General features: G+C 37.2%; 1 protein-coding gene across 1 annotated transcript in view; it reads left to right on the top strand.

Annotated features, from left to right (window-relative positions):
- LOC131049734 (probable ATP-dependent DNA helicase CHR12) overlaps positions 1-25,279 on the top strand; it is a 199,935-nt gene that overhangs the window by 94,355 nt on the left and 80,301 nt on the right. The window contains exon 9 of the mRNA XM_057983800.2: positions 6,326-6,585. Within this exon, the coding sequence (XP_057839783.2) occupies positions 6,326-6,585 (260 nt within the window). The remainder of the gene's footprint in view (positions 1-6,325; positions 6,586-25,279) is intronic.

Below are 25,279 nucleotides of genomic sequence, written 5' to 3'. Positions count from 1 at the left end.
AAAGTGTGAATTTGGCATGGAGGAAATTTTGTACTTAGGCCATAAGATCAGTGCTCAAGGGGTGAAGGTTGATGAGGAGAAGATTGAGGCTATCTGAAGTTGGCCCAAACCCAAAACCCTAACACAGCTCAGGGGATTGTTGGGGCTGTGCAGTTATTACAGGAGGTTCATGAAGGGGTTTCTCAAAATTGACCTCACCACTCACCGATTTAACCATAAAGGGAGTTTTCTCTTGGAGTGAAAAGGCACAATCAATTGTCGATAGATTGAAGGAAGTGACGAGTTCGTGCCTTGTATTGGCAACTCTTGACTTTAACTCACCCTTGGAACTATATTGTGACGCTTCAGGAGAAAGCATCGGAGCAATATTGATGCAAAATAGACATCCCATAGCTTTTGAAAGCAGGAAACTCAAAGATATGGAAAGGACATATTCAGTATATGACAAGGAAATGTTAGTCATAATGCATGCTCTGGAAAAATTTAGGCAATATCTAATCTGTGGGAGGTTCATTGTGAGGACAGATCACAACAACCTTAAATTTTTCTCAAGTCAGAAGGATTTGAATGATAGGCGACAAAAGTGGGTGACCAAGTTGCAGGCATATGACTTCAACATTGAGTACATGAAGGGTAAGAACAATGTAGTAGCTGTGTATTATCAGAGAGACCACATCTTGGTTCCATGTCGACAGTATCCATAGAATGGAAAACATCTTTGATCACTGAATACGCCAAGGATCAGTTCTCAAGTGATTTGATAGAAGGTTAAATTCAGGATGATAAATTCCAAATTGTTGAAGGCCTCATCCTCTACAAGGGAAGAATCTACATCACCCCAGGGTCTCGACTAAAACAGGAAATTTTGAAAACCTACCATGACAATCCATTATCTGGGCATCAGGGGTACTTTAAAACTTACAAGCAGATTAGGGAAAGATGCACATGGAAAGGACTTAAGGGAGATGTGCTAAAACACACCAATGAGTGTCTTGTGTGTCAGAAGAACAAAGAAGAGCACACTTTCCCAATAGGTCTACTGCAGCCTTTGCCCATAACAGACCAAAAATGGGAGAGCATCTCTATGGATTTCATCACCGGGTTGCCCAAGGTGTAGGGCAAGGATTGCATCTATGTAGTGGTAGACCACCTCACTAAATATGCACACTTTATGGCCATATCAACAGATTTTAGAGCTCCTCAAGTGGCTGAGATATTCTTTAAGGAGGTATTCAAGCTACATGGTCTACCTCGAAATATTGTTAGTGATTGGGACAAATGCTTCCTTAGCATTTTTTGGCAAGAATTGTTCAAATTAGCAGGGACAAAATTAACCCCTAGCACCAGTTATCATCCCCAAACAGAGGGACAGATTGAGATTGTGAACAAATGGCTGGAAGGATATTTGAGAAACTATGTCACAGGACAGCATAACAGTTGGGTTAGATGGTTGCACTTGGGAGAGTATTGCTATAATGCTACTCACCATATGTCTATGGGGATGAGCCCCTTCCGAGCGTTATATGGATATGAGACCACATCCTTTGGAGATTTGGTTCGGATAGAGAGTCGTGTTTCGGAGCCAAGGACTTCATATAGCAGAATATGGACATCATGAACTCACTCAAGGACAACCTGCAGCAAGCCCAGAACCAGCAGAAGGTATATGCTGACAGGAAGAGGACTGAACGCTCATTTGAGATTGGAGATATGGTTTTTTCGAGATTACAGCCATATAAGCAATCATCCATCAAGGGCAGTGGGGCTGAAAAACTCAAACCCCGATTTTATGGACCATACAAGGTATTGAAGAAGATAGGAGAAGTTGCTTATGAATTGGAACTCCCCCCCACTAGCAGAATTCACAATGTATTTCACGTATCCCGCCTCAAAAAGGTGTTGGGGCAGCACACCCTTCCATGCTCTGAATTGCCGCCCTTGGATGATGAAGGGAAGTTGATCTTGGAACCAGAAACTATCGTCAATGTATGAGAAAAGAGGCTAAGGAACAAAATTATTGAAGAATACCTAGTCAAATGGAAAGGACTACCAATGGAGGATGCAACTTGGGAAGGACCCGAGATATTTGACAACCCAAACTTGAAATTGCTTGAGGACAAGCAATATCAGGAAGGGAGGACTGTCATGTCCCCACATTAATAGTAGAAATAATTAATATATTTGTTGCCATATATTATGTAAAACCATATTAAAATCATTATATTACATTGTTATTTTAAAGTGATATCAAATTACTAATTTTTTTACATTGTTATTTTAAAATGATATCAAATTACTAATTTACACTTTGTGTTGATTAATGTTATTATAATTAACAATATATAAAGGATGTATTAAAAATATATACATATATATATATATAATATACCAATTTCCCAAAGGCCTGATAACTCCTTGTGAATTGATGAGGGGATTAATTGGACCCACGTCAGATTATGGAGGGCCCCGCTAGGAAAAAGTAATGTCCCTTCATATAGGCGCTGGCAAAGAGAAACATCGTGGCTGTTCACCATGATATGGGAGAGGTTAAATACCCCCCTCCTTGTGCCAATCGGGACATGGGGAAAAATATAAGAAGGAAGCACAAAAGAAGAACAGAAAAAAGTCTCCCAGGGAAAACAGAATCGGGTCTGCCAGCAGAAATAAATAGGAGACAGCAGTGGACAGGTAAGTAGAAGTCTAAGTTCTGATTTAATATTAAGATATAGCTGTCAGTAAATTATAATTATATTAAAATCTATCTGTATCATTAAAATATAATTGTTGTATCTTAATCAAATGAAAGGTATTATTATGATATTAATTTGAGAGGCAAATTATATGAAATTATTTAGACAATATTAAAATTACAATACTGTTATAAATATATATATCTGCACATAAGTCCAAGAATACAAAGTACAATCAAATACAGTTTACACCAATTATTGTAATGTTTTAAATTCATATAATGCTAATAACATAAGTAATAATAGATTGCCTGTAATGGAATAAATGATTAATACTGATACAAATAATGTAAACTAATGTAATGTCTGATAATATAAGGCAATAATGTAAATTAATGTAAAATGGTAATTATGTCAAATATAATTGATTATCATCATAAGATGGATCGAATAAATATAATAAATGATTCACTGTAAATGATGGACTCTCTCTCTTAAGTATGCCACTCCATATTGGATGCCTAACACCTGCCACATGGAGCCAAGAGGGGTGAAGCATCTTCTCTTGGGCTTAAGAGAGAAGGTAGTTGAGATGAGGGGGAATGATGATAGAACATCTCACTGGGTACGCCACTCCATGATGGATGCCTAACACGTGCCACATGGAGCCAAGGGGGGATATGGTATTCTGCCCTTGGGCCTAGGAGGGATGGTTTCTTGGACACCCTATCTAACTAATGGACTAAAGGAATTGATTACTAACTGACTTTATATAATAATCTGATTTCATCTGGGAAATATAATAATCTGATTATATTTGACAATTATAATTCTAACAGTCATTAATATAGCAGTTTTGGCATCATTTAATATAATTTATATTTCAGTTTTAAATATATTTCATATATGTTCTGTAATTTTGTTGCAGGAAAACAGTATACAAAGGTATGCCTATAAAACCCAATTACTTTGTTTATAGATTTGGCCAAATTTAGGTTAAATTAAAGTATAACTAATTAGGGGACAGTATAGAATGAAACATTAAAGTGTTTCAAATAGTACCTTGACTAAAGAGAAAAAACATTTTGACTCATATTCATCCCTTTTGCATCTGGAGACTTCTTGCAAGGTACCTGTTGATGGGTGTTTTACGGCCACCAACATAGAATAAAGTTTCCAACGAACACTATCCTGTTTTGAGCAAAATCCCGTGTTTGCTAAGATTGCGGAAGATCATACAAGTGATTCCAAGGTTCCTACTGCGAACTTGTGACTTTGTGATGGATATGAGCTTGTTTGGCTTGATGTATGCTGGTAATCCAAGGGAAACTTTGTGTAAAGTGGAAGAATCCTTTAAGAAGACATGAACAAATTTGGATTTCAAGGGAAAAGGGTGAATGATTTAGCAATGATAAGTATTTTTTGGAATGTTTTCTCAATGGAATATGTGGGAAGTAAATGAGTGAAGGGATTGAGAGGTTGTAATCTAAATCTAAAGAACTTGAAAGACAACAATTGCTTAGGTGAAATCGATGACACTTTGTTTCGCCAACTTTAGACAACTATGCAAAGGGAGGTGCAATCTTCAAGGGTTGTGCAAAAGATTTTCCTATCATTAATGAACTCCATCAAGACAAACAATGTTCATTCAATGATCGAAGTTAAACATACACGTAAAAGGGCTCAGTCCAACCTTACATTGCAAACAGAAATCATCTATTTGCAAAAGGTATGAGCAAATGATTTCACCATGAAGCAATATTATCTATTTCATTCATCTAATTACTCGAAAACAAATCTAACAACTTGAGGAAGAGAAACCATGCAAACTTTCAAAATAACCCAAGTAATCACCAAAAGCAATGAGTTACTTCTTATTACCCTGATAGCTTATAGGAACAATCTCATACAAATTTTCCCTCTTTTACAAATGAAGGGGCGAACCCCTTATAGAGGCCCCAAAAATGAAAATGGACGGCCAAGAAAGACAAATGGTGAAATTGTCTGAAATAGATAAAAAACATAGTGCAGTTCCTATGCTAAAAATGGTTTTGCTTGCAATCCAAGAAAGACAATATGAAATTGTCTGAAATAGATTATTTAAAACAAGAACGCCCTAAATAGAATGCCTTTGAATGGATCTACTAGGAGATCATCTCAAAATAGTGATACTCCTATAATAGAAATGAACTAAAAATAACTAGTTTGATAGTTGGCTCGTCCCAATGATTCTTATGTAGCACCTTTGTTTTGACCATGACAGATCCTTAGAAGAAACTTGAAACCTTGACAATGCATCCTCTTCTTGATGGCAACTTCTATAGGATATCCTTTGTTGAAAATTAGATCAATAACCTTGGAGCACTTTGAATGAACACTGGAAGAAATGATAAAATGTGTAGTGCATTATCTTATATATTGCGCTTGCAATGATGAAGAAAGTTTACAATTCTTGTTAAAACTTGCGCATCCCTTGCTTAAGCGCATGCCTTTGATTGACATGGCATTTTGTTATGCCCTTATATTGATACATAATTTCCACTATCTTATATTCTTTAATTCTTAATTTATACATAATTGTTCCTTATCTTATGTTGTTATATCTGCCTCTATGTGTGAAGACGTGGTATCCAAAGAGGTGAGGTAACATTTCTTCTTTCCTGAAGTCATGATTTTGCCTTCTTCAGAAAAGAATACAATATCAGATCCTCTTACATAAAGAAAATATATTTCTCTAGTTATAATTGCCGTATTATTTGTTGACACATAATTTGGATTTTGTGTCTTGCTAAACATCTTTACCCTTTTTGTCTTCTGAATATACCTTAAAAATCTTATGTTCACTTCTGAAGTAATTAAAATGAACTGTTTCTAGTTTTGTTTTGTTTCCCTATTTTGTTTTTGGTTTGTTGTTTCAGTTGGATGGAATAATTTAGGAATAAGTTGGGCAAGGAAAAGTTTATTGTTGTTTGAATCAGTGTTACCGGATTCTGATTTGGCAGGCTGAAAATTCGCTTTTATTCAGTCTGCCAAAAATCTCAACAATAAACTGTCACGGATTTGATATCAACACAGTAAATTTCTAAATATGATATCTAGAAAGTTTCTACGAGCACAACATTATGTGACAGACACTGGAGGCCTTGTTTAGGTCTTCTCAGACTTGAACCAGGACTTGGGCTCAGAGGACCCCAGGGTTTGAGGAGTACTCAGAGAATGCTCTAATTCTGTCTTAAATCATATTTATCAATCAAGAAAATAATATTTCATCATCTCAGGTCTCTCTTTATATGTAGGTTTATATTTAATTATAATTCTTTTGGTCATTTAATTGCAACTTAACCTGTTAAACGCTTTATTTGATTGGACTAAGATGATGCGGCTGGCATCTTAATTTTTTTTATGCTAATTCTTTTCATGATTAAGATCAATGAAGTCAATTGAGATGGTTGCTAACTGAGATAATTCATACATTTATTAGCAGTACTTGTGTTCATGAATATGGCCTTTAGCAACCAGAAAGCTTAGATTGTTGTAATAAAAAATGTTTGAGCTTCATTTCTTATAGTTGTTTGATGATGGGCGTTGTAGCTAGTTTTTGCCTGACTGCTTCTCCTATTTAAAAATATTTGCAGGTCACCGAGCAACCTGCAATGCTTGTAGGTGGAGAACTTCGCCCTTATCAACTAGAGGGTCTTCAATGGATGCTTTCTTTATTCAACAACAATTTGAATGGAATTCTGGCCGATGAAATGGGTCTAGGAAAGACAATCCAGACAATAGCATTGATTGCCTACTTGATGGAAAATAAGGGAGTGACAGGGCCACATATGATTATTGCACCGAAAGCTGTGTTGCCAAATTGGGCCCATGAATTTTCAACCTGGGCTCCAAGGTATTTCTGCTCAATATGAGCATTTTTAAGTGTGATTGTAATGTTTTTTTGTAAGGAACAAATGAGGTCTTCACATGTGATGTTAATAAACTGCCTTTGCCATTTAGGCAGACCTTTGTTCCTCGTTTCTTCTAAAACCTCTTAAAATTTGAAGGTTATTTCTCATCGGATCTAAAAGGCAGCTGCAAGAATATTTTCTATATTTGTTAATGTTTGCCTTTTAGATAATAATTTGATTTGAATGCCATAAAATGGAAGATGTATTTTAGACATCTGATATTTGCAGCACCATAACTTGACAGCATTTCACTTGAAATTGTGCCTCAAGCAGCTGGAGTGGCATAATGCCATTCTTGGCGAACATTGATATATAAGGTGCTTTGAGTTATGTTAACAGTCAGCCACCATGTCTAGGATTCCCCTTAAAATGACTTATGCTATACTTTGTTAGTGTTTCAATTTGCACCTTTGAGTGTGACACAAAACAGAACAGATGCGTGGTAGAACTGCTCTTTAAATTAGAAAGTGAAGCTCCTTGTTAACAAAAACCAATCTAAAACCCTATTCCGAACGATATATGCTTGCTATTTACTTTATGCACAATGCTTTTTGGGCTGGGTTTTTAAGCATGCAATACAAACTAACTTAAAACTGAAACCTTTCTTTTTAGTTCACAAATGAGGGCACAAGGTTATTTAGTGCTTGTGCTCAAGGTGGTAGGTTTTTATGCCTTTTGATTGGTAGTAAGTCCTACATCAAGAACCACGCTTGCATTATTTGGCTAAAGGTAGAAACTGAACAGAACAAATACACATAAGGCTAGGATTCATTTAAACTAAAACTACTACTTAAATTAGAAGAGGGGATGACATACAGATCTATATGAGCCCTTGCACTATGACCTGCTATACAAATATTGAAATCAGCAGAAAAAAGCACTTCAATTCACTCCATAATACCATATAATGTACAGAAGACATTATGAGCTAAACATGATAATTGCATTTGAAGTTACAACAATCAATTTAGTAGCTACTGCGGTACGAAGCTTCCAATGATTGTTAAGTCATATTCAACTCATAGAAGTGCAATAACACATAATGACAAAACATTTCATTTACTATTTGAGCTGCAAAATACACAGTTCGAACACTTATAATAATTTTATACAAAAAAATTGCCTGAAAAATAATTAAAAACATTCCTGCACTAGGAGTAGATTGCTTGCATACAAAGCAAGCTTGTTACACAATTTTCTGCACAAATACTAAATCTAGCTCAGGCAATATTCAAATAGATTTCCAATGTTGGTAATTAACAGCTTAACAATAGACCTGTTGGTGGTTTTTTTATGCACGATCGAACACAAAATAAAAGTATTGAATACTCTAACCTCTCTTGAACAAAGACTTCTCAAATGCTGAAGATTAGCAAAAGGATTACTTGAGACAAGTCCAAGGTTCTTGATGTTAGGTCTTGACGTGTTGGATAGCTTCAATGGTATTGATGCGATTTGCTGTACCTACGAGGGGACTTATGTAGTTGTTCTTTGCTAAATTCAAGTTCAATGGAATGAAGGTCTCCGAATGATGTTGCCATATCGCTCTCTTTCCTACTACTACTGGTCTTTGATAAAAAAATTAAAAAAGAGTAAGGTTTAGGAATGCTACGCTAATGCTAAGAATTTAAGACAATGGACAATTTCAAGTGAGCTCAACTTGCTTTGACATGTTATAAACATATCCACAATGCTAGTGCAATCTTCTAGGGGTAGCTTGGTGATTTTAAAATCACTACCACAAACATAGACACCTTCAAGATGAAGCATATCAATGATGGAATAGTAATTGAAGTTAAGCTTTGGCTGAAATAGGTTCAGTCGACTACGCAAGATACTTCACCATCGATGGAGTACTAGTAGTATGAACAACTAGCTTCACTTTCAATCATGCACATGCATCTTTCATTCAAATATTAACTTCTCTCATAAAAGGGTTGAAGAAACAAGCAAATGCTTCAAAACTCAATAGGTCACAAATACTTCAATGATTTTATTAAATTTTTTCAGCATCTAGCAACAATTCTTCAAAACTCTTCTAATTGATCCTTACAAATGAAATGAATTGAGCTTATATAGAGCTCTCAATTACAATGAATGGCCAAGATTAAATTAGAATCGAGGTCCCAGATTTTGCCACCTAGACCCTAATTAGGGTTTGTAACAACCAAAATACCTAATTATTGCAAATTATTAAATGTCAGCCAATGTAAATGTGACATCCATTTGGCACAAAATACGACGAAAAATCCCCCAATAGGAAAAATTGACGCCACATAGGATCATAACAAACTATCTTCTAGAATCCTATTGCCCTTATCCTTTTCTCTTTTGGCAAATTCAATGAATCTGGACGTCACTGATTCAATCTCAGTTATTGGAGCCGTTGACAGGTTCTTCAATTGTTCTTCTAAGTAACTGACTTCATCCAAGCTTAAAGCAAAGGTCACCTCCCATCTTGGCCTGGAATCTCTTGTCTTGCCAGCAAGTACGGTAAATGAATGGATATCATCCAATTGCCTCTCGGAAGTTGATCCATCTGTTCCGATGAATATGACCTTCACTCGCTCAGCTAGCTGATCAGCATCAATATCAATTCCTTCATTTTTCTTCTCCTTAAGAATGATCTCGGCTACATCCAAGATCTTAAGAATTGCTTGATCAACTTGAGTCCATCCTCTAGTGATATCTTCAAAAATGACTTTTCTCGTGCAAAGCAAATTACACCATTGTTGGAAATCAGGTGATTGTCCATCTTTCAATATTCTTTCTTTCATTAATGTTTGCCTCGACGTACTCTTTATTACTTGTAATATAGGTTTGGTGAAATCTCTAGTGTAGACAAAAGTATCATATGTCGTCATGAGCACTTGAGTTCTTTCAAGAATGCTCATAGCTCTATCAAATATATCCAGCAACTCCTTTACAAATGCATTCACTCTCTTGAAAGTCTTGTTGATCCAAGTATCCATCAGTTGTGTTGAAGCTTTCATTTTTTCAAAATCATCGAGTTGGGAGGAGGCAATGGTGGTGGTGTAGCCAAAGGATCATGCTGCCTTATCGGTTGCTTGAGTTGTTGTAGTTGACTTCTCAATATGCTGTTTTCTTTCTCCAACTTCTTATTCTTTTCTACTTACAACTTTAGCATGTTGTGAACTGTCTTCACTGTGTCATTCATATCTTCCAATGCCTGATCAGTAGTCGGAGGACCTAAATCAATAGTCTCCAAGTCATATTCCTCTGTTGTGATCTCATCTTCTGGCTTGTCTACCCTTGGAGTGGCAATTTGTATTATTCTGGATCCTTCACCATCTCTTGTCATCTTGGACATGTTTACTACCTTCTTCTCAATCTCTCGAGTTCTATCCAGGAGGCTGTCTAACTCAATGGGATCATCTTCCTCTTCTACTATCACTTCCTTTGCCAATCTCTCCCTTAGCCATACAGGAGTAGCTGATCTTTCTTGTCTGACTTGCAGTTCTTTCAATTGCTGATCTTCTCGAGGTGAGGATGTAACTTCTGATCTTCATCTTCAATACTTACATATGCATCATTGCTTGCCTTCTCATTGATTTGCTTAGGTGGGATTGCCTTGTCTTGATCCACTGGTTGCTTTCCCTTGTCCTTCCTTTCGCACTTGTTCTTTTGAATTGTAGATTCCATAAACTTGTTTAATTCATGATCTATACTTCCTCTTGGTGGGTGATCCTCCTAGGTAGTTGCTTGATTTGTTTCTATTTCGTGCACGAAAGAGGTATTGGTAGAAGGGCGGTGTAAACCTGATTTATGCCTTTTCTTTGTAGGTTCTTCTTTGTTGATTTCCTTTCTCTTCGATTCTTTGGAATGAGTGGACTGGGTGGCACTTCCTTTCTCTTCGATTCTCATCATCGGAAGACTCTACTTCTCCCATTAATTTAAATGTCAGCTAAGTGCCTTGGGTCTTTAATGCATGGGTTTGAGCATCTACCCATCGCTTTGTATATGAAAGGACTGGCCTCATTAATTCTTTCAGGTTGGTGACTTCTACCTCAATCGAATTGATCTTTACTTCTTTATCTTTCTCTTGCTCATATACTGGTAAGAGGTGCCTTCCACTACCTTGTGCTTGGTTAGGAACATCAAAGACCTTTCTTGCTCTAACAATATCAATAGGTAGCCTCGAACACATTCTTTTCCTTATATCAAGATCATCCTTAGCATTCATGAAATGATCTTCCAGTTGCAACTTATGCTTTTGTCTTCTTCCACTCGATCTTTTGATGCTGTCGTAGGGATCAAAGCTATCTCTTGAAGAGTATGTAATTAAATGGAGAGAGTTCAATTCTTCATCCACATTCTGTGCCACTTGTAAAGACGGGCACACCTCCAATGACTGTCCTACTAAGATGGGAAATGGAATCCTTGTCTTGTGTTTATTCTTTTGAACTTTGTTGTACACTATCAATTGCCTCACCAACTCAAGCAATACTAGCCTGTTGGTAGGATATCATGGTAGCATGTAGGGAGGGCAAGAGCATCCTTGTATTCTTATGTAGGTGAATTTGGGAAACTGAATAAACCAAGCACTGAACTTCTCTATTAGCTCCTTCGCTTGTGGGGATAGTCTTTGATGAATGCCACATTGCAATGTTCTGGTGTTGTGCATAGTGAATGCATCATTCACCCTCCTATAATGTGTCTTACCAGGGTATTGCAATTGTGTGTATGACTCACATGCCCTCCATTCTGCGACTCTTGTACCGATTGGACCTCTATAGATTAATCCTGCATATTCTTGAGCTCTGGCAAGTGAATAGATGATGTATGTGCTCATGTAGACTGTCTTGGTTCGCTCAAGTCTCTTGAGTTGTATATCAATGTTACTACTAATAATCATTGCCCAATTGATTCCCTCCTTTCCAGTTGATATGATCTCCATGAACTAAAACATCCAGTTCTCAAATTGAGAAGTGTGAGGAGCTCCTACAATCTGGTTAAGCAATGTGATTAGATCATTGAATTCTTCTTTGAAGTCGATTTGGCGGAGCTTGGTGGGTATCTTGGATAAGGCAAGCTTGCTCTTCAATAGCAAGTATTTGTTGATTATGGGATCATCATCATAGAATGCATGTGCTGAATCCTTGCTCTTTGTTATATTCCCACTAATTTTTTCTGTTTTTGAACACAACAAATACTACAATGCACCCGTTAAAGTTAGGAAATATAATCTCAATACTACTGACAGTAATCCTTCCACTTTCTGATCACCAAGAGCCCAATGTGGGAAGGTGAGAGCATAGTTTTAAAACTCGTGGACTCGCCACGGACTCGCGAGTTCATGGGAGCCACGAGTTGGCTCGCCAAGGACTCGCGAGGCGAGTCCTGGCGAGTCCATATGAAAGACTCATGCGAGTCTTTTGCATGGACTCGCGCGACCCAGAAAAAAAGTCATGCAAGCTTTAAAATTGAGTTTTTTAAAATTTTTTTTGCCTTCATTTGGCATAACCGAGGGAGTGAAAAATAAAAGAAAAATAACACCAGACGCCTTTATTAAAATTCGGGTAGACTAAAAAAAGAGGCCGAAACATGTGAAAAAATTTGGTCTCTCCATCAGGATTCATAAATGGAATATAACATTTAAGTATAAGAAAGAAGAAAGATTTTCTTATACTTTAAGTTATATTCCATATATACTGTCAGGATGTTTGAGAGTGGTTTCGGACCTCCAGGAGTTATAATGCAAAATCTAGTTTTTGGAGGATTCTTCAATTTTCTAGACTTAGTCAAATTTTAGGATCCTTCGGTGATGCCCCTTGACCCCAACTTGGGGGCGCTGCCCCCAAACCCCCATCGAAAAATATACGGAGAAATTGTGCCGATGGAAGTAGGGAAAATTTAACCTCTGAGTCTGATTAGGCTCCATATAAAAGCATAATTAGCATTGAAGAAATCTTGGTATTATACATTTTAGAGTTGAAAGTTTGAAACTATGAGTATGTGACATGTGTAATGTTTCAATTATGGCTCTTATGTTCTCTAAATGCATTAATTTCTTTATGTTTTTTTGTAAAACTACGGTTTTTTTTTTTGCGGAGTCCTTCTCGAGTCTTTCACGAGTCTTTCACAAGTCTGAGTCCGAGTCCAAATTTTTGGTTTGCCGAGTCTGTGGTGAGTCCGAGTCCAAATTTTTGGTTTGTCGAGTCCGTGGCAAGTCCGAGTTTTTCAACTATGGGTGAGAGAGCATACGGTGATAAGGGGTTCGTCAGCTCACTGATTTGATGGAAATTACAATGCAAGTACAATACTGGGTGGCAAGCCACCCCTTCCACTTTTCAGTGGGATGAAGACCAAGAACTTGGCAGTAAACCAACCAAGGTAACAAGAGCATAACCAGAACCAAATCACTCTACCGCTTATGTAGCGAGAGGACCTTTACATAAAACTATCACTCAATCGCATATTTCAGCGGGAGGACAATATCACTCTACAACTTACTCAACCGCATATTTCAGCGGGAGGACAATACCATATAAGGCAACTAGAATGATTGATCAGTACTATTGAAACAATCTTACAAAGATAGAGATGCGAGAGGAGATAGAGTTAAGTACATATCTCAAGTATTCAATATCAAATTCTCACAACAAAATCACTACTTGCTGTTCTGAAATCAGAGTCAATAAAACACAGAACCAACCACACCCAAATCCACTAAAATGCTCGTAACTTTCTCAAAAGTGAATGAAATCATGCCAAACCAAATGCAAATGAATAGTATAACATAGGCGATCAGTTCAATACCTTGAAACGACAACTTGAGAGCAGCAAAAGTGATGCACGCAACCCAATGCAAATCTGGAAATGGGGATTTAGTTGAATATTTCGATTTGCAACCATAAATTGGAGAGTCCCCCAAATGCCACGCCAATGTAGGAGAACTATTGTCTCTCTGATACGCTTCCAATGAGCCTTCACCCAGAACGTTGCACCCAACACGCAGATAGCTACGAACAAATTACACTTCCAGCCAACACACACCAGCAACACCAATAAAACGCAGCAGCACACAACTCTTCCCAAACACACCCAATGCAATCCCAAGTATCACCAAATAGTTCACAAATTCGAACCACAACTAGGAGTGATGTCTCACACTCGAAACTGGAAAGAAGGATCTAGGAGGTTTTCACCTTCGAAGAAGTCTGGAGTCATTCCGACAACATAACGATATATTTTCTCTGGATACCAAATGAGAGGCCAAGCACCTGTATTTATAGTTTTTTGCCTCTGAAATTCAAATGCAAATGGTGCCCAAAACCATTGAAATTCAATTTCATTTCATGTGATAGCCTCCCCTAGACATGGCGTTAATTTTCCCAAACTCCCTAGGCAAAGCTCAAACTTTTTCCTAGGTGACAACTTTGCAATATAAAATAATATAAACATGATATATTTCATCTTTCTCAACGCCACCTTTTTAATGCCACTGACTTAGGAAAATAACAATATTGCTGGCATATAGATATTTTTCCTAAGTTGCCCATAACACAATTAATCAGTAATAAAAATAATTAAATATCAAACCTTAGGATAAGGAATTAATACTTAATTAAATAACTTATAACTCCAATACTGATTAATACCAAAATCAAGGATGAAGTTGTGCGATGAAGACCACTGAACTGTGCTGAGTCAGGACCTTGTCCGAGACTGCCAAAAATAGAAATGCTCAACACAGCCACTTACTAAATATAGTAAGTCAAGAAATACTTCCCCGAAAAACATAATCTTTGCACCCAGAGAAAGAGCTTGGAAAGATCAGTAGAACTGCATCATCTAAGATTCCAAACAACCAATCCCTAACTTACTAAAAATAGTAAGTTCTGACTTCACCAAATAATTAAATGCATGTTATGCCACCCTGGAGTTCATGGAAAACCCAGAAGGGATCCATAAGCAGAACTGAAGAATTCCCTCGTGACAAACCCTAAAAAGCTCGTGCAGAACTCCACAAAAGTTGGAAACCCTAATTCTCCTTTCCAAATAGCCTACGGGTCTCCGGAATAGGTCAATGGACCACTAAATGCACATCACTAAGAAGGGGACATTACAATCCACCCTTCCCAAAATTTCTTGTCCTCAAGCAATGCCACTACAACTCTAGAAAATTTTAAATTGATCCACACCCAAACAAGTACGAGCCCAGGGTACCATATCCATCTCAAGAAGAACCCACGATGTCGACGCTGCGCCACCCTGATCACATCAGTGAAAACATCACGCCAAAATTGCACTAACCTCCCTTGTAACTCCAAAATGTTACCATCTATGATACTCAAACTGAAAATTCCTGAAGGACTTAAATCAATATCATGCAACATCTCGTGCCCATAAGGCTCTAAGTAATCAACATTAACAGTGCCACTGTCTATCACAAGCTTGGGCAATAGAAAATAAGGTCTACTCAACTCACGTTCAAACTCCACAACACATCTCCATATGGTATCTAATAGATCCACGACTGTCAATGTGACATCTCCAAATCTTTTTGCAAAGAGGAAAGCAGTCCTTTGCAAGAGCTCAACAAACTCATACTCATATCTGCACATGAATCTACTAGGCCTCAATTGAATTATTCTGTTACAACCATGGAGATTTCTGAAAACTCTTATAGTTCCCACCCCAAGCACCTCGAAAAATTGAACCAAAGAGAGCAAAGGTTCGTTGTCCCAACCATAAGAAGAAGAAAGGGCATAAGGATAGCCTCTAGTTAGAGCTTGAACACTTCCCATACACGGATACTGATTGCCCCTACTCGTCATACCTCTCACTTGAGACCACAAACCCGTCCTGCCAGGAGACTATAAGTCTGGAAAAGAGTACACCAGTAGCCCACCAAGTTTGAAATGATTGTCTTGAGATCCGATTTTAGGAAAGTCAGCATCCAAAAGATGAACAACTGCTGCAACACAGGAAATCGTCGTCCAAAACAACACATCTGCTCATGTCCAAGGCTGGAAACCATCTCCAAGCAATCTCCAGTTGAAAACCATTACTTGTATGACCAAAGAAATTGCACCAAATCCCCTGAATGAGAGCAAACCATAAAGTGAAGTGGCTAATCTGCAACCAATCAACAAGCCCAAATCTGAAAATCTGATCCATTCTTTTCCAAAGAAGATGCCCAAGAGTATGCATTTGATCAATGCTCCAATTTTGAAACAATGTCTCATGGTTGCAAATTGCACCTAGATCCCAGACTCTGCAATGTGATCCACCCTCATCACTGAAGTGAAAAGGAATTCCCACATCAAACTTGAAAAGTGGATTAACAAATGTCCAATCAACATCTGTATCGAACAACGGCCTATCAACCTCTTGATTACTATCAGAGTCATGTTCCACCCAAACATCTTTTGCTCCAAAATCACTTTTTCTGATCTTTGGGGATAAAGAGCAAGATCATTCTCCTCCTGAATGCAATCAAGCTCCTCCATTACATGATTGATCTCCTTGGCCATTTCTCTATTCTCTTGCTCTCTTAAATGTTTGAAATCAGCAAAATGATCTTCTACCTGCATTAGAACCAACTGAGTATTTTCTAACATGTCCTTTGTTGACTCAAGCTCAAGAGTAAGCTCTTCAAGCTTCCTCTCTTTTCCTTGGAAAGCACTAAGGATCTTCTTTGCAGATTTGATGGCATAACCACAATCTGTGATCAATTGTATGCACTCTAATTTCAATGTCTCCAAAGAGTCTTTGATGAGTTGCAGATTGGGGAGAGTAACTTCATCCTTAACTCCTTTCCGTCTATCTTCAATTTGAGCCTTCCAATATAGTTCTTCTATCAAACTATGTGTATGGTCAAACCCAGATAGAACTCGCACCTCATTCTCAAAGGACCTCATGAATTTATCCTTCCACTCGTGAATATTTAAAGGTGGTGTACTGGTCATTGGCTGTAACTGAAAATCAAAACTTTGTTTCTTGTCTTCGCTGCCCGCAAAGCTGCTCCAAGACTCCTTTTCTTTACCACCCACTAGCTGCAATTGCTCAATATCATGAAGAGGATTAGATTCTACTAGATCTTCAAGTTTTTGCTTACCACCAACTTCATGAATGGGTAAATCAGATTTGTATTTCAAAACTTCTTTAAGTTTTCCTTCATCAAGAACCATATGGTCCTCTAACTCTACAACACAATCTGTTTTTTGAGCCTCATCAGGGTCAAAGGGAAATTCATCCCACACAGGTTCCTTGTCTTCGCTAGGTGCCATCACACCTGGATCCCAAGTGCTAAAGGGTTGATTACTTTGTTTAGTTAAAAAGTGCTCACCATAGCTCCACGTATCATCCAACTTCAATCTTGATTCTTCTCTTGGTTTCCACACATTGTTATTTTCACCAAGTGCAAGGCTAGAACCAAGTGACGTTCCATCTTCCTACTCAAAAAGTGGATTGTCATATGTTTTCACTATTATACCCATCTCAAACAATGGGTTATCAACAATCTGAAAAGTATTTCCTTTTTCCAACTTAGACCAACAATCCTGCTGTCCTAAATCTGAAAATTCCAATTTAAGACATTGCTCACAGACTTTTAGAATTTGTTCAAGCTCATTCTTCAAACTATGAGTCTCAACACCATTGTTCTGAAATGCAATTTCTGATTGGTCCTCTAAATCTGCCCTTGAATGTCATCATTTTGGCATATTTTAAACTCAGAAAATAGGACAGCCTCTTGGTCATTAGGAACTTCATCATTAGCTGCAATATTTTCAGCTTCATAATATGGATCTCCACACAACAATGTGTTAACCTTTTCCTCTTGTTTAACATCTTCAATTTTCATCTTCTCTTCCTCTAGAAGCACATGAGTGCATTCGACACTGTCACTAGCTCCATAAGAAACATTAAGAGATTCATCATGCACAACCTCAAATATTGTTTTTTCCTCTTCTTAAATGACAACCTCATCAATGGTAGTTGCATGCATGACATGGGAATCATCATCAACCTTCTCAAGCTCCTCACTTGAAGTTTTTCTTTCCTCCTCTTGAGCAAACAGAGTAAGAGCTATCATATGGTATTTTTTCTGTGCAAACTCAATCTTGTAGCATAATTTTGGATGGTGGTTCATGAAACAATTGAAAGATAATTCTTCCTTAATGACTTGAGGAAGTGTATCATATTCCTCAAACATGCCAAGAATTTCTTCTCTAATCTTCTCCTCATATGAACCCGTCATTAAACTCTGAATTTCTGCTGAAAGCACAGGATGGTAGGAAAAACCGATTTCTCTATCACTCATGGAGAATTTGATCAACTGGGATATCATGTCCATCATAGTGTCGAACTTTTTCTCAACTCTCTCCACAACCCCAATGGCAACCTTCCGATTTGATGTTCTCTCTGCCATTGAATCAACCACTGTTTCTCTGTCACTCAAGGAGAACTGTGATCACTCGGAACACACAGGTTGGTAGGAAAACCAGCTCTGATACCATTGTAATATTCCCACTAATTTTTTCGGTTTTTGAACACAACAAATACTACAATGCACCCGTTAAAGCTAGGAAATATAATCTCAATACTACTGAAAGTAACCCTTCCACTTTCTGATCACCAAGAGCCTAGTGTGGGAAGGTGAGAGCATACAGTGATAAGGGGTTTGTTAGCTCACTGATCTGCGGGAAATTACAATGCAAGTACAATACTGGGCGACAAGCCAACCCCTTCCACTTTTCAGCGGGATGAAGACCAAGAACTTGGCAGTAAACCAGCCAAGGTAACAAGAGCATAACCAAAACCAAATCACTCTACCGCTTATGCAGCGGGAGGACCTTTACATAAAACTATCACTCAACCGCATATTTCAGCGGGAGGACAATATCACTCAACCACTTACTCAGTGGGAGGACAAAGCTGAATTACAAAACATGAAGGCGGCTAAGCCATCCTCTTGCACTTGTTCAGTGGGAAATACCATATAAGGCAACTAGAATGATTGATTAGTACTACTGAAACAATCTTACAAAGATAGATATGCGAGAGAAGATAGAGTTAAGTACATATCTCAAGTATTCAATATCAAATTCTCACAACAAAGTCACTACTTGCTGTTCTGAAATTAGAGTCAATAAAACGCAGAACCAGCCACACCCAAATCCACTAAAATGCTTGTAACTTTCTCAAAAGTGAATGAAATCATGCCAAACCAAATGCAAATGAATAGTATAACATAGGCGATCAGCTCAATACCTTGAAACGACAACTCGAGAGTAGAAAAAGTGATGCACGCAACCCAATGCAAATCTGGAAATGGCAATTTAGCTGAATATTTTGATTTGTAACCATAAATTGGAGAGTCCCCCAAATGCCATGTCAATGTAGGAGAACTATTGTCTCTCCGATACACGTCCAATGAGCCTTCACCCAGAACGATGTACCCAACATGCAGATAGCTACGAACAAATTACACTTCCAGCCAACACACACCAGCAACACCAAAAAAACGCAGCAGCACACAACTCTTCACAAACACACCCAATGCAATCTCAAGTATCACCAAATAGTTCACAAATTGGAACCACGGCTAGGAGTGATGTCTCACACTCGAAACTGGAAAGAAGGATCTAGGAGGTTTTCACCCTTGAAGAAGTCTAAAGTCATTCCGACAGCATAACGATATATTTTCTTTGGATACCAAATGAGAGGCCAAGCACCATCATTGTCTTGCTTGTATCGTAATGCTTGGCGCACACAACAATCAGTTCATTGCACTGCACTGCTGGAGGGAAGCCTGCCACTTTGACTATCTTGCTTTCGATCATCATCTTGGAGTATCCGGAAGGCTTGGTGGTGTATAGTGGTCTATGGAATTTCTTCATTTGGAATTGACCAAAGTTGATATCTCCTACATTGCTCCAAAATGACACAATCTTGGAAACCATTGCATCTTCCTTTAAGTTCTCCTTTATGAGAGTTTGCCATGCTCCAGCCATGTCCTACCTGTGAGAGTTGTCCAAGTTAGCTTTATGATAGGATATGAATGCTTGGAAGTGTAAATCAATCACCTAGGCTAAGAATTTCAGCTCTAAAGCTGATAATTCATCAATTCATCAAAATCTCAATATGGCCTAAAACCCTAGGTACATATATCGAAACCCTAGCTTGCAAAATCTTAACATAACCATCTAAATCAATAGATTATATCTCGAATTATGCTTAGATGATTAAAATCTGTTGAATTAAAGCCTCCTATACCAAAAATCTCATGGAAGTTGTAAGCAAGAAGCTGGATCAGTCCTCAAACAAAGTCTGATTTTGTGTAAAAAATTCATCAAATGAGCCTATTTCAGACCTGTAAATTGTTTCAAAACAGACTGGAAACTTCAATTTGATTGTCCTTTGACAAAATTGTCTTTCTAAATGAGTTCGCCTTTGATATCAACTGCTGGATTTCGTCAAGTTGCTGATGTAGATGTGATAAACTTGTATCCAGAATTCACTATTGATCAACTTGCTGATGTTTGAAGGAACAATGTTGCTGTCTCTAAAGACAAAATTGCTGTTTCAAGAAGTTAGTTTGCTGTGGTTGATGATCAAGTTTGATGCCTTGAATGTCTTTACCTCAGTTTTAGTCAAAACCGCCCTCAATCAGAAGTGAATTCACTGTGTGTTACAATAATGATCTTAACAATGTTTGATCAGAATTAGAATTGCTTTGCTTGGAGACAAATTTGCTGAAAAGGATGGTTAATTTTGATTCCTCCAATGACTTTGCCTTTGCTCTAAATCAAATTGTCTTTGCTCAAGGAGTGAATTCGCTGTAGCATGTAAAGAATCGCTGTATCTGCAATAAAACTTATGCAAAATTGATCTTATTGTGATCAAATGCAATGATCAAACTTCTGTTTATAGCATTTGAGGGGGATGATAATTCATCATAAGGCCGGCATCATTGAATGATTTGGAATAAAACTTATAAGGCCAACCTGAATTTCATATTTAAATAAAACGTTTCTTCTCTTATTGTGGGGCCCATGCAAACATTATTTCCTTAAGTCGCACTTCTTGAGGGTCAATGACAATCGCCTATCCTTAAGTCGCACTTCTTGGGGGGCAAAGGAAGTGATTTCATGAAAGTCGCACTTCTAACAGGGCAAAGGAAGTGACTAAAACCTTATGTCACACATCTTGGGTAGCGTAGGAAATCACCTTCATCCTTAAGTTGCACATTTCACCTATCAAAGGAAGTAATGTGATTCCTTCTGTCGCACTTTTGACATAGCAAAGGAAATCAAGCAATCCTTATGTCGCACTTTTGACATAGCAAAGGAAATCAAACAATCCTTATGTCACACCTCCAAGGGATCAAAGGAAATGCCTTAATCCTTATGTCACACTTTCAAGGGGTCAAAGGAAATACCCATTTGCTGATTGGAATGATTAAAGGAAGTCTTAGTCGCTCATCTAGCCTAGCAAAGGAAATCGTTTGATCTCCCAAGTCGCTGATTGGAGGAAGCAAAAGAAAAGTGATGAAAACCTTAAGTCCATGGATTTGATCATATACTTGAAGTAGCTGCTTTCCTTGTTCACTTGATATTACTTGATCCTAGCAAGTCCTTATCAAACAATGATGATCTTCAATCGAAAATACATTGTGCAAGACTGAAGCAAAGAAATGCCTAAAAATGCTTAAGTCTCACTTCAAGGTGGCAATGACTGTGCTTGGAAGCTTATATCGCACTTTTGAGGGGTCAACGACTGATCCTCAAAATGCAAATATAAAATACTTTCCCCCAATAGTAACTTACCTTAGTCAAATTCGTGCCTCATTTCAATCAAACCTAACGAATGGTGTGGATTCTTGACCTTCAAAGTGCCAATTGCAAGATCAAGTCAAACCTACTTATTGTCAAAGGATCAGTTTAGATATCTAACCTAACTAACTCCTAAAACCGAAAGCAAAAGAGGGGTCCCCATTTGTGATGGGGCGATATGTGAAATGGTCACAACAAGACCTTTTAGAAATAAGGACCAATTGCCTATCAAAACCCTAGGCGCTGACTTTGTGCAAAACAAAGTCCTTGCCAAAAGAATGAAAATTGATCAAATCTGATCCAAGTTATTGCTGATATCAGGTGCCTTTGATGGGGGTTGATGATTCCAGCAAAACATACTTTGAAAACTCGCTGAGTTTAATGAAAAAATTGCTATAATCAGGTGTCTTTGGTGAAAAATCTGCTGAAATCAGGTGCCTTCAATGGAAATTATCAATATGAATTGGTGAAAATCACTAGAAATTAGGTGCGACTGAAAAATGGCTATGAATGATATTTACTGGAGTAGGCGACTGAAAAATCACTAGTAATGATAAAAATCCTTTAAAACTATGTTACCCCGAGTTTCCGGGACGAGGGGATGGGTAAACGGGTTTCCAAGACGTTTTTTTTCCCCGGAATAGGGGACAGTAGGGGACGACTATATGTATGTGTGTGTGTGTGTGTATCTTTGAAATTTAATCATAGCAAGATAATAACATTTATAAATTAGAGTCTTGATTCTAATTCTAATTATCTAATATCATTGAAATTTGAATCAATCATTCATCTCCTTCTCCTTGCCTGCCTGCGTGAATTCCTCCCTGCTGCCGTGAACTCCTCCCTGCCTGTCGTCGCACGCCCAACACTGTTTTTAATTTTTTGTTCAGTGTTTTTTTGGCCTTTAGTTTTGCCGTATGCGTTTTAACTTTGGGAGAATTATGATATCGATATATATTATATTGATATCATATATATGATATCGATATTATATATATTGATATCATATATTAGTAAAGTAACTTTAAGATAAGGTGGAAACTTATTAACTATATTGATATCAGTCATCAGACTATATCGATATTAAATTATTAATATTATGATTATCGTTTGTAATTTGTAAATTATAAAATTATTATAATATTTATTATTTATTAATAATTATTAAATTAATAAATAATAAATATTATAATAATTTACAAGCGATTTTTTAAAAATAAAAAAAACTACTTTTTTTTTTATAAAAAAATTATTATAATAATCAGGGATCTGAATTTAAAAAAAAATTAATTGCTCTCAAAACTGAATAATAATATTTTTTTGAATTTTTTATAAAAAAAGTTAATTTTTACTTGCCTTATAGCCGGAAACGGCTACCCGTCCCCGGGACGACTTGGGCATCTCATGCCGTCTCGAGGACGGTCAACGGTCTTCGGGAAAAAAGTTGACTGTTCCCGAGATTTCGGGACAGTTTTCGAAATTTTTTTTTGGATCAGGGATGGCTTGGAAACGTTTCCGGCTGTCCCCAAGTCCCCGAAACGGTTTCCGTTTCCGAGACGGGTGCCTTGAGGCCGGAAATGTGTTTCTGGGTAACATTGCTTTAAAATCCAGTCACCTTTTGACAAAAATAGATGGGGAATTCAGTGAACAGGGGATGAATATATGAACAGTGCTCCATTGATTGTCAAAGAGACCCTGCTAATCTAATGAAGAATGATGTAAAACTCCATGCTTGCACTTCCTAATATGATTGCTCTCGATATACATTATTTGCTTTTCTTTTTCCTTGATATATATTATTTGCTTTTCTTTTTCCTCGATGTATATTATTTGCTTTTCCTTTTCTGACTTTTAAAACTAGATTCTCTCTTGAATGATGAAAGATCTTCTAAAGGAAGTTCTATTTCTAGTGATCATGACTGGTCATGAAGGAGTGCCCTCTATATATAGTTTGAATTAGTCTATTTTTGGAAATCCATTCAATTTTGTTATAATTATACATTTCATAGCATGCAAATGCATGCTTTCACATATACTAGTTGGCTCCATTTAAAGATCACTTTCATTGGTACATGCTTAAACAAAGAATTACACACTTTTGATGAAACATGCACTCTGCATTTTTAGGTATACGCCTATACATGTTTGTACCAACTTGATATGTTTGAATCCACATTCCCTGATGTATGGTTATGCACTTTGTTGTGTATTTGCATGTTTTGAAATTTAAGTTTTGCATCTTTCCTCCATAAGGTGCACTCACTCACATGTAGATGCAGACTTCAAAAACTTCCAACTTGTCTACATCATAGGCTCATGCATTGATGCTAGCTCAGAAGTTTTTAATCTTCAACTCATCTCCTTTTTTACATGGGCATACATTAACATGTTACTACTCATATTTTGAACTCCAAAGCTAACCAATGCATCCTAGAAGACACACTGAATAGGGTGAAGTGCAACTGTTTGATCTTGAAAGCATCTCGTGTTGTTGTTTATGGTGGATTGCACCTATATGCTGCCTTGCTAATTTCAAATTGCAAAATCTAATTCCCTCTATTATTGGCTTATGCTGGGCATATGACTTGTCATGTTTTTAGTTTGATGGTGCCTATTTGTAGTAGGGCATGCTACCATATGTGTGGTCATATCTTTGCCTTGAAAACTCATATTCACTTCATAATGACTAACACTTCTTATGCAAAACTTCCATCTCCTTCATTCTATGGTGAGCTCTCTGCCATTGAAAGACAATTTTAATTTCTTTATGTATCTCTGGTACCTCTTTATCATTTGATTTTATTAATTGCCCTAATAGGTGCACTTGAAGGCCCTTTTTCATTTTTCTTGCCATGATATGACATAAATACAACAAAAATGACATTGACAGATGGGATAGTGTTTGAAACATGTGTGACAATTTGATGGGAAAACGAGGATTTAGTTTGTAACTTGTCACATCATGAAAAATTTCATATGGGTACAAGTTACAACATACACGTTCATTTCTTTTTTCACACCAAACTTTTAAGGATAAGGTGTCCTATAGGATCCTATAATTGCATTGTTGATGGGTATTTTACCCAATACATACAATAATCCACAACAATGGATGCATACAGATTATGTATCTTCTAATTTGAAAAAAATGATTGCTAAAATCTCAAATTCTTTGATTATAGTTCATGCGAGTTTAGTTTACCTTTCCAAGATCCATTGTATATTATGAAATTATTGTTTTAGCTAGTCTATTTTGAACTTTGTAATTTGTTAGTATTTGTTTTGTTCACTATTTTGCCAATTTTTTGTTCGGTTTGGGTGGTTGTTATGAGATTGAATAGAGTGGTTTCCAACAGTTGTGGTTTAACTGGCAACTATTGGATGTTATGTAAGTTTCTTGTAGTTAGGGAAGGGAGCTGAGCCTTGAACAGTCTCCCTTGATCTATTATCACTGTAAATAAGGACCACTTTTGATAAATTTTTTACAAATTCATAGAATCATTCTGGTATGTGTGCTTAGGTTTTGTATATTATCTATTGGTAGTGTGACACTATGGCAGCAAACATCTGGCATTGTTGCCTTTGGAAAGTTGGGTCAGATTTTAATAGATACAAAAGTTAGTCAGCAATACCTATTGATGACTCCATTGAAGAATGGTGTTGTAAATGATTAAATTAATGCCATTGAGCATGAAAAGAGGTTGGAAAATACATAACGTGGTTGGGGGGAGACCACAAAATCAGACAATCTCTTCGATTGATGGAACAGCGAGAATGAAGGAGGCTACTAGTGGCAACCTACTTCATAAATCCATTAGTTCATTTTCATAGC

Source organism: Cryptomeria japonica, chromosome 5 (assembly GCF_030272615.1).
Source record: "Cryptomeria japonica chromosome 5, Sugi_1.0, whole genome shotgun sequence".
NCBI lineage: Eukaryota > Viridiplantae > Streptophyta > Pinopsida > Cupressales > Cupressaceae > Cryptomeria > Cryptomeria japonica.
Note: the sequence above shows the minus strand (reverse complement) of the source record. Positions and strands in the feature narration are given on the sequence as shown.